Consider the following 11242-nt stretch of genomic DNA (forward strand, 5'->3'; position numbering starts at 1 on the left):
GCCCACTTGGTAGACTTTGATTAACAGGATGGTATTTTTGATAAATTGCTTTTGTTTGCACTGCTGAGGACTGGAGCCAATCGTGTACAGCGTAATCTCAACCGGAATCCTCCGTCCACCTGGAGGACTGCATCGGGCACTGAGGAATTGATCCAGCACAGAGTGCCAATTCATACAAGGGCAGTTAAGAGTATCCAATTAACCTGATCTTCATGTTTTTGTAATTCGAATACTATAATTGTAACTATTGCAACTTTGCACTAAAGTTGAGGCATGTTTTCTGGCTGGATATTTAATTCTAAATTATGAGGTACAAAATTCAGCAGCCAAACATTAATCGCCTTAGAAACACAAGCAAAATGGAAATCTTCCTTTCTCTTTTTTCTTTTCTGGATTTTTTGATGGATATCTCCTTCATAATTCATGACTGCTGAAGTTTCATATTTTGCCGGCTGCAGGAATGACAAACCTGGCTGGCTGGCTACTTTCAGCAACTAGTGGGAGGAGCCAACTTGAGAGGGATTCTGATGCAGTTGTAGTCTGCCCGTGCCCTACCCGATCTGCCCCATAGTCTTCCATAGTCTTTGTGAGCCCGAGCCCAAGCACGATTTAAACCCAACATTTTTTTTAGTAAGGAGGGGGTTAAAACTGAGCTTTAAAAAAACATTTCCGAGATGTTTGAATGAGCGATATCTGTTCAGAATGATGTTAATTAACATTGCAACACTGAAGAAGCATAGACCTATTATTTTTTTTTTTTGAAGAACAGCTAAACACTGCGAGTGGAGGAGCTCATGGTCATAACATTCTGACTTGTGCAGTTTGTATTTAAAACACAATTTGTTAGAGATTTTAGATAATTATAGATTATTATACCATAGCTTTATTTATAAAAAACGCCCACATCACAGGAATGCGGTGGGAAACCTTGGGTCGGGATCAGGCAGAGAATCTAAGCTCTACTGACCGTCACAGAATTTAAAAAGGGGCGCTCATGCAGTTTATCGTTGCATTCAGTTCTTAACCAGCTCATGGCTCTAGGCCAGGGGTGTCCAAACTACGGCCCGCGGGTCATTTCTAGCGCAGAAAAACGGGGCAAAGAGTCTAAAAGCGGAGACGGTGCGCATTTCTAGCACAGAAAAATGGGGCAAAGAGTCTAAAAGCAGAGTGGGTGCGCATTTCTAGTGCAGAAAAACGGGCCAAAGAGTCTAAAAGTGGAGAGGGTGTGCATTTCTAGCGCAGAAAAATGGGGCAAAGAGACTAAAAGCGGAGTGGGTGCGCATTTCTAGCTCAGGAAAACGGGGCAAAGAGTCTAAAAGCGGAGAGGGTGCGCATTTCTAGCACAGAAAAATGGGGCAAAGAGTCTAAAAGCAGAGTGGGTGCGCATTTCTAGTGCAGAAAAACGGGGCAAAGAGTCTAAAAGTGGAGAGGGTGCGCATTTCTAGCGCAGAAAAATGGGGCAAAGAGACTAAAAGCGGAGTGGGTGCGCATTTCTAGCTCAGGAAAACGGGGCAAAGAGTCTAAAAGCGGAGAGGGTGCGCATTTCTAGCACAGAAAAACGGGCCAAAGAGTCTAAAAGCAGAGAGAGTGCGCATTTCTAGCGCAGAAAAACAGGCCAAAGAGTCTAAAAGCGGAGAGAGTGCGCATTTGTAGCACAGAAAAACGGGCCAAAGAGTCTAAAAGCGGAGAGGGTGCGCATTTCTAGCGCAGAAAAACGGGGCAAAGAGTCTAAAAGCGGAGAGGGTGCGCATTTCTAGCGCAGAAAAATGGGGCAAAGAGTCAAAAAAGCGGAGTGGGTGCGCATTTCTAGCTCAGAAAAACGGGGCAAAGAGTCTAAAAGCGGAGAGGGTGCGCATTTCTAGCACAGAAAAACGGGCCAAAGAGTCTAAAAGCGGAGAGAGTGCGCATTTCTAGCGCAGAAAAACAGGCCAAAGAGTCTAAAAGCGGAGAGAGTGCGCATTTCTAGCACAGAAAAACGGGCCAAAGAGTCTAAAAGCGGAGAGAGTGCGCATTTCTAGCGCAGAAAATCGGGCCAAAGAGTCTAAAAGCGGAGAGAGTGCGCATTTCTAGCGCAGAAAAACGGGCCAAAGAGTCTAAAAGCGGAGAGGGTGCGCATTTCTAGCGCAGAAAAACGGGGCAAAGAGTCTAAAAGCGGAGAGAGTGCGCATTTCTAGCACAGAAAAACGGGCCAAAGAGTCTAAAAGCGGAGAGAGTGCGCATTTCTAGCGCAGAAAAACGGGCCAAAGAGTTTAAGTTTAAGGAGTTTAATATTAAGAGACATCTTGAAATGAAACATCATTTTGAAAAATCTTAGTTTACACAACACTGTAAAAGATAAAGATAGTAAGTCAAGTAAAATGGTGTGTAAATGAAAGTAATCAGGAAAATGTATTATTTAAAGTGGTATATTTCATTATTTATTGTTCATTATAGAGTCTGTGGCCCATCACTTCAAATATATTTCTCCCTCTGGCCCCAAACAAAAAAAGAAGTTTGGACACCCCTGATCTAGGCGATGGATTGGTTTGCTTGCCTTGTTGAAACGGGGTCTGATTCCTGGAAATAATATTTGTACAATTTGTACAAATGAATTTGGCAAATAAAACCACACATATATGTCATCATTAGACCTCCAGGCCTCTTTACTCCAGTACTAGGCCACTTCAGACGAGAGGAGGCGTGGCCTCCTTACTGAAACCCTCCAGCAGAGCCTCTCAGTCTGATCACATGACTCTGGCTCTTTCTACTAAAGCTTAAAGTCCAGGAATTCAGGATGACCAGGTTTCTGTGTATAAAGGTGGCCGGCAGCTCGTGATCATGACTTGCTGCTGCTGCTGCTGTTGGGGATTGCCTGCTTTGCATCAGCTCTGACATCACATCCCATAACCCAACCCACGTCCTGCTGCTGTGGGCGAAAGAGGATTGCACAAGCTTCCCTTCTCCAATTCTCTCTCTCTCTCTCTTTTCATGTAGGTAGAAGTATATTGTAGATACTTGGGTTTAAAAAGCTTTTTACTGTGGTGGAGAACTCTGGTAACACTTTCTATGAACCCTGTATTCATAATGTATTATAAATGCATTCATAATGCATTATTTGACATGCATAACACCTTATAATAAACCTGTTTAATAACTACTTTAATACTTACAGCGACATTCATAACACATTATAAACTGTGTAAGTGTAAGGGTTTATAAAGAAATTGGCTTATAATGCTTTATAATATCTGTTCATAAGAACATTGTACAATGTAGCATTGTAATGCACTATAGCACAGTGTATATGGCACATCAGAAGCTATGATTGTATATTGTATATGTCTGTATATAAGGCTTTATAATGTGTTATGTGCTTATTTAAAAGCTCAATTTGAGAAATCATAGCTGTATACTATAATGCATTATACCAAAATATACCAATGTTATAGTGCATTACAACACTACACTGCACAATGTTCTTATTAACAGATATTATAAGGCATTGTAAGCCCTTTTTTTATTAACCCTTATACTTGTAGTTTATAATGTGTTATAAGTATAATGTTGCTGTAAGTACTTAGGAGTTATTATAAAGGCTTATTACAGTCATTTTAAGGTATTATGCTAAAATCCCCTAAAATCCACAAGATAGTACCTCAAAACCTCAACCTGCAGAAATCAAGCTGATGTGTTGCTGCAATTGTCGGAATAAGCTAATGTTAGCTAATTTTAGCTTGAATAGCTCAAAACAAAAAGCCAGTTTTACATTAGTTGTTCATTCCTGTGTTATTTGTGCGAATAACACATCAGTGTTTATATGCTTTACCCAGTAATTCAGAGATAAGGAACAACTGGTTAGAATTAGTCTATGGAACCTACAGCCTAATACAATTGAGATTTTTACTTTTAACACCAGTTAAAAGTAAAAATCCACCCTGGGGTGTGTGTAAGATACTGTAGGTTTAAATAGGATCTCCGGTGGATTTGGTGTTTTACAGAGACTCTAAGACTAGATCAGTGGCTGAACTGCACTTTATTACACATGTTGTAAAGTAACATATGACATTGCAAAGACTGTTATACATACTGTGCATGTATGAATATTCATGAGCAAAAGCTGAAATTCTGTCGTTTTCTCACAACCCACTTCTTAACCAGACTAAAGCAGCGTTAAACCGGATCACCGGAACACTTTTTTTCACATGGCATTCATTCATACTAGAGATTTACCACAACTAGACTATTTTTAGATTTTAAAATGAATGAAAACACGATGCATTGAGATCTTTAAATAAGTAGTTAAATAGTTCAAAGTTAAAGGTCACAGAAGGCCGTATGTGATGGGAGGCTGCACTACAAAAGCTATATAATACAGCGCTGTGCAGCTGAACCTGCTGAAAAGGGAAGCTGATGTACAGCTGAATGGGTTTGGGGACAGAGTTTCGCTGACTGAAGCAGAATGAGGACCAGAGGCTCGGGGAGGCTTTTGTCTGGACCAATAGGGAGTCACCAAGTTCACCGAGGCCGGAGTGTGATCACACTCCGGTGATTTGTGTGTGTGGAGGTGAAGAGAGTGAGACGTGCTTCCAGAAAGCGGCAGTAGAAAGATCTGCACTGCGAAAAAAAGCATTATACTTTTTTTTTTTGCTTGTTTTTTTCAAAATATACTTTATTGCATCACAAAATACATCAAAAGTACCATTCACAGGCCTGCAGGTTTTAACAGTATAAAAAAGTTTAACTTAAACTTAACATATAAATACTTTTGACTTTTTCTTCTTAAATTAATATTATTTAATACATTTAATAAAATAATAATTTAATGTACTGTGGAAAAAAAATAAAGAAAGAACAATTAAGTTATTTTAAAGTTAAAAGTTAAAGTAAAGCATTTCAGTGGTTCAGTATCTCTTTCCCCTTTTGTTCTACAAAAATTATTATTAACGTTTAAATAATAGTAAAATGTTAACACACTGTATAATAATAATAATAATAATAAATCAACGCTACACTGTATTACAAACAATACAACAAACAATTTCCTGAAAATACAAACAGTGACTTTGCAAAAGTTCATATATATATATTTATATATATTTTTGTATCTTTCATGTTTCATCCAAAACACAAAACACAAAGGCCCCTCTGTGGTGGAGCTCCTTCTAAAGAAGTCCTGAAGAAATCCTGACAAAATCCTGAAGAAATCCTGAGATAATCTCGGAGATTTCTCCGGCTCTGATTCATGATTGGCGGAGTCAGAGTGTTGGCCGAGTTCCTCCACTCTTCGCAAGAAAAGCAAAAACAAAAACCTGCTGAGTCACCTTGACTTTTTTCTTTCGCCGGAGACGAAAAAGCCCCTCCCCCGCGCTGCCGTCCAACTTCCTGGAACCGCGTGCGACCGGAGGGGGCGGGGCCTTTTGGGATTTGCATTTTCAATACATTTTCTCATTTTTTTGAGAGGCTTTTCTTTTTTAAAGTCTCGGTTCTTCATCGTTCTGGAAGGTTGATGATGGGAACCCACTGGTCCCTGTCGCGGCTCTGCTGGCAGAAGTCGTTCACTTTCCAGAGAGACGGGTTCTTCCACGTGGAGGAACGTGGGCTCTGTAGATAAAACACAGAAAAAAGAGAGAAAAAGATAAGATTAAACTCAGATCACACTATAAAAAACTTCACTGTTAAGTTTTAAATCTTGGGTACCCTTGTGAAAAGGAAGTATACTTACTTAAGAGCATTAAAAGTACGTTAAAATTAATTTTTCCATAAAATGTATTTTTAAACAATATATATATTGATAGAAAATATATATGTAGTGGCATTAAATACTGTTTAAAGTGCACTTTAACTTTAGCTTTTAAAGATTTAAAAGGTTACAGAGAGACTACAAAGAGACCCCAGTATGTTAGTTTATAACTTTAAAACTCATAATAACAATTAAAATTAGCTTAAATCAATGAATTTTAAAGGAAAGCAACCAGTGTTGGCTAATTGTAGTAGTGCGGAGAGTGTTGCACAATTAATTCAATATATATATATATATATATATGTGTGTGTTAGCAAGCATCAGTTTGAAATATCCAAACTAATAATAATTTGTACATTTCCAAAGAATTATTCACTGAATTTAACACTTAGTAAATTTATATAGTTTTCTTTTTGGAGCGAATTACTAGATTTAATACGATTATGTAATAAACACGCTATTTTTAGGGCTACTCAGGCTCAAAGTGTTGAGTGTGTTGAGTGTGTTTAGTGTGGGCTCAGTGTTAAAGGACATGTCGGGACATGTTCTGTGCCCTTCAGCCTCCTGCCCTACATTCACACCTGCTCACACTCACAGCTCACACTTATAGTAAGGGTTGGTGTAAGTGTGCGGCTACTCTAAATCTCGCAGTCGCCAATCAATCAATCAATCAATCAATTAATCAATTAATTAGTCAATGAATAAACAAAAAAATAAACAAATAAGCTTTTTTGGTTTACTTTCAAAGGCAGTTTTTACAGTTTTAGTTGTGTACTTCTTGCAAGTGTTGTTAGTTAAATCAATTAACTAACGAATACATCAATCCATCAATTAATCAGTAAATAAGAAATAAAATGGTTTATTTACAAAGACAGTTTAACATTAGTTGTGTTCCTTTTGTAGATGCTGGAAGTTTATAGTTTGCAGACTAGAGCTACCTAGCAACAGGTATCAAGCGATTAATCAATCAATCAATCAATCAATCAATCAATCAATCAATCAATCAATCAGTAATTCAAAAATTAACTGGTTTACTTTAAAAGGCAGTTTTACACTAATTGTGTATTTTTTGTAGATGTTTTTTTTTTTAATGGAAATGTTTGCAGATTAGAGCTGCCTTGCAATACGTATCTGTATATCATAATCAATCAATTAACCATTTAATACCAATCAATCATTCAATAAATAAATACATTAATTACTGAATAAAAAATGTAATGGTTTATTTTTAAACCTTTTGTAGATGTTGGAAATGTATCGTTTGCCGACTAGTGCTACCTGTTAACAGGTATCTATCGATCGATCAATAATAAATTAATCAGTTAATAAAATATTAAATGGTTTATTTTAAAGGCAGTTTCATATTAGTTGTGTACTTTTTGTGGGTGTTAGATGTTTATAGTTTGCTGACTAAAGCTACCTAGCAATATATTGATTAATGAATGAATGAATGAATGAATCAATCAGTAAATTAGTCAGTAAATAAAAAACGTAATCGTTTAACTTTTAAAGGTAGTTTTATGTTACTTTTTGCAGGTGTTTTTTTTTTTTAATGGAAATGTTTGAAGACTAGAGCTACTTTGCAATACATATCTGTCTATTAACCAATCAATTAACCAATTAATACATCAATCAATCATATATTAATTAGTGGATAATTTATTTATTTATTTATTTATTTTTACTTTTAAAGGTAGTTTCACACTTTTTGGAAATTGAAATGTTTGCAAACTAGAGCTACCTTGCAATACATATGTGTCAATCATACCAATTGACCAATCAACCAATTAACCAATTAATACATTAATTAATCAATGGTATTATTACTCACAGTGACCAGGACGCAGTGGAAGTCCATCTGCTCTCCTCCAGGCTTCCCTCCTCCTCCTCCTCCTCCTCCGAGGATCTCGGCCAGGCGTCTGGTGCTCTTCACCCGCAGGATGTCGATGTAGTTCTCACAGCAGAACGCCTGGATTAAAGTGAAGTGAATCTGAAGAGCCACGTCTTTAACGTCCTCGTCGTCGGTGGACAGGATGCAGAGCACCACGTTATCAGGGTCCCTGAGCACCAAACAACAAGCAAACACTCATTTAACATAAACATATCTCTGATTATTACTTTGTAGGTAGAAAAATCTCTGGGAAAAACTGCTTTTAGCTACAGAGCAGCACCAGTAAGCTGGAATTCACTACAGGAATCACTAAAACTCAGCTCACTGGTGTCACTCAATTTTTTTTAGTTAACTTTGTATTTAATCTTGGTTTGTTCCTTTTCTTTTATTTTTTTTTTTAGTTGTTGCTAAATTATAGTTATTTATATTTTAGTATTTTATGTGTTTATGTTTAGTTTTATTTATTCATCTGTCTTATGCTGTTTTTATTTGATTTAATTTTTTCTAATGCTGTTTTTATTTTATGCTGTTTTTATTTTTATCACTGTACTCTGAGTTTAAATAAAGGTTGATTGATTAATGGATTGGTTGAGGTAGAAGTATACTGTAGATACTAGGGTTTAAAATAAAAATACTTCTGTTGAACTTGAAGTATCAACTCAAGCTTTTTACTCTTTAAGTAAAAGTGTTTAAAAAAGTACTGGTTTCAAAACTACTTAAAATATAAAGTGAAAGTAATGTAAGGGGAAAAATGCTAATGCTAACATTAAGAACGAAAGCTTAGGCCATTACATTTATGGGCCTTTCTCGATAAGTAAAATAATTGAGTTTATGCCAATATATTGTACGATAAGTCGTTAATGTAATTATTGTGACAGGCCTAATCGTAACAAAAGAATTAACCCTTTTAAAGACAATAAACTTTCCATTCCTATTTACGCACCTAATTTTGGAACCTAAAACGTTCCAGCTTGTGTACTATATATACATTCACATTGCAAAGTGTGGAGGCAGGGGAAACGTGTCCCCCCCACACCATGACGTGCAGCCCCGGTCTGTCCCAGCTGGCCCGCATTGAACCAGCAAAAAGACCCTGCCTCAGCCTTCACTCGAGAGATACGCTGATGGTGAGAGGAAGGCTGAGGCAACACGAACACTAAAGACACTAAAGTTAAGCAACTAGAGATGCACTGGGCCATTACTATGTTTCTTTAAGTTTGTTTTAGGTCTTGATGGAGGGCATTTTTTTCTCTGCACATAACGAGGCTATTTTTAAATTTAGAAGCTAACCAATAATTACTCCAGTAAAGTGTAGATAGTGTATTTGTATTGAGTTACTTTACAACTCTGTTTATTCCCTTCTAAATCTCAGTTTCTTTATCACTTTATTTGATGCCAACTTACACATTTAGCGACTTCGCCGCTTCATAAACTCCAACTGTGATGCAGCCTTGGAGCAAAGCTGCACTGAGGACCTCCTCCAGAGCTTTGGACACAGAATCCATCCTGAAATAAGAAGATAAAACTGTGAACTTGAGTTATTGTGCAGAAAAAATCAATCCTGAAATACCACAAGCAGAAAGCACAAGATGAGGAACATTGGGGTAATAATTATATAAAAATGCACGTGCACTAGATAGCTTTAACTAGATACATGCTGGAGCACCAATGAGGAACATTACGTCTGATGAAGAAGAAGAAGGAAGCAAGTGCTTTAAATAATTAATCTTAGCTAATAAAAACAAGCCAGTTTATGATTCATGTTACAGTAAATACAGTACATACAGGAAAAACATATTGTTTAGAGCACGTGAGATACTGTATCTCCAACAACTAGAACACTGGATTCTGTTTAACACAACTTCCTTCAAACATTCCTATATATTCCTAGTCAATTTGGTTAAAGATAAATGCTTTTAAAAGGTTAAAAAGATGATGATGTCATAAGGGATGCACCGATGTGGGTATTCTGAGCAGATGCCGATATCGATATTAAACATTTACAGAGAGATTAGACACATTAAAGATAACTTTAAAACTAATACAAATAATTAAAACTAGCTTTTACAATAAATACGTCAGCAAGTATCAGTTTGAAATATCAGCCAAAGAGCTGGGCAATTATGACCTACCGATATATTTTATCATATTGAAAATATGCTTTAATATGCATATTGATGATCGATGCCCCAGCTGTAGATTTCATTAAAGAGTATTAAAAAAAATCTTGTTTAATTAATTTGATGACGTGCAGCAAAAAAAAAGACTATAAATCTCTATGTTTTGCATTAGAAGGTATTTAAATAGCAATTTAAACCTAACGCTAGTAAAACATTTTGTCTGCATGCCAAAATATTGCGATAAATTGTGCATTGTGAAATTTCAATTTTTGAACTTGAGTGCGTGGTCCATATTGATATTCGGAACTATATTGAAAAAATAAAAATAAAAAATAAATAGAATTATATCGCCAATACTGATATAATTCTGATATTATTGTGCATCCCTAATTGTCATGCAGGTAAAATGTGTATAAATACATATATACAGCTATAGCTGCATGCACAATGCAAAAACATAAAAAATGCATAATGCAAAATATAATTTTGTGAACTAACTACAAATTCTAGTTAGTTTTGCAATTAAAAAATTCCCCAAATTACAAAATACATAGCATAGCATAGCATAGTCACCCAGAACGGGAATTGAAACCTAGTCTCCCACATAGTAGCTCACTGTCAGGTGGTGGTGTTATCCACTACACCACACCAACCACCAAAACAGCAAAAAAAAATACCCAACCAAACCTATTGTTTTGCATGCACATAAATATGTAAACTTGCTAATATAAACTTAAGTTAAGTAACTATGGCAACAAGATACCTTAACCAAGGAAACCTGTTATTTTAGCTAACTTTTAGTTAACTAGGTAATAAACTAGGTTGCTAAAGTGGTTAGTTAGCTAAATAACTAGATAGTAATGAAGGTAAAGCAAGTTAAATAGGTTGTAAGTAGCTAAAAGGCTTAAATAAACCTTATTTTTCTAGTAAAAAGCAATACATTTATCTCACAATTTAGAAATATTGATTAATTAGCTTGCTAAACACATTGCACTGCTTTAAAACGGCGCGTGCACGCGAAATATTAACGGAAAAAGACACATTTACTCACTTTTCCACAGGATATTCTCCGTTAAAGTCCTCAAAAGTCATGTTTCTCGTATAATCCAGCACGGATTGAGGTAAATCCGATCTAAAAGGTCCAAACTAGCCGGTAAAATACGCTGTTTTTAGCTCGTTTCTGCTCTTTTCGCCGGTTAGATCGTTCTGTTCCTGCGCGGCTCTGAGAACATACAGATAAAGATCCTTCTCAGAGCTGTCAAAATCTGCATATCTCCCGCTGATTGGCTGTACGCAAATTAGGATCGACGCTCTAAATTTGCATGCTAATCCTGATTGGCTGTATGCAAACAAAGATACCAGAGCAAAAAAGAATATTAATCCTGATTGGATGTATTTAAATCATCTTCAGCTTCAACAGTTTACCGCTTACTCCAGTTTCAGGCTCTGGACTCCTGCGAAGGGCGTATTATAATGAGGGTTTATTTTTTTTTCAAGCGGCGCTGTGATTGG

At 36.5% G+C, this 11242-nt stretch overlaps 1 protein-coding gene across 1 annotated transcript; it reads right to left on the reverse strand.

Annotated features, from left to right (window-relative positions):
• Nucleotides 1–3993: 3993 nt before the first annotated feature.
• On the reverse strand, nucleotides 3994–11030 carry gadd45aa (growth arrest and DNA-damage-inducible, alpha, a). The gene is made up of 4 exons (XM_049476716.1): nucleotides 10782–11030; nucleotides 9015–9116; nucleotides 7551–7779; nucleotides 3994–5580 (listed from the first exon to the last, which is right to left on the reverse strand). Exons 1-4 carry the CDS (start codon nucleotides 10820–10822, stop codon nucleotides 5467–5469), a joined length of 486 nt encoding a protein of 161 aa, XP_049332673.1. The 5' UTR covers nucleotides 10823–11030; the 3' UTR covers nucleotides 3994–5466.
• Between the last annotated feature and the right edge of the window lie 212 nt (nucleotides 11031–11242).

Source organism: Astyanax mexicanus, chromosome 4 (assembly GCF_023375975.1).
Source record: "Astyanax mexicanus isolate ESR-SI-001 chromosome 4, AstMex3_surface, whole genome shotgun sequence".
Taxonomy (NCBI): Eukaryota; Metazoa; Chordata; class Actinopteri; order Characiformes; family Acestrorhamphidae; genus Astyanax; species Astyanax mexicanus.

Excerpts from the sequence above, each read along its gene's own strand:
- gadd45aa (XM_049476716.1), bottom strand. The coding sequence starts at position 10,822 with ATGACTTTTGAGGACTTTAACGGAGAATATCCTGTGGAAAA. Across the intron at positions 9,117-10,781 it reads GGAGAATATCCTGTGGAAAA|GATGGATTCTGTGTCCAAAG; the intron begins GTGAGTAAATGT and ends TTCTTATTTCAG. Across the intron at positions 7,780-9,014 it reads GCGGCGAAGTCGCTAAATGT|GGACCCTGATAACGTGGTGC; the intron begins GTAAGTTGGCAT and ends TTTGGTGCTCAG.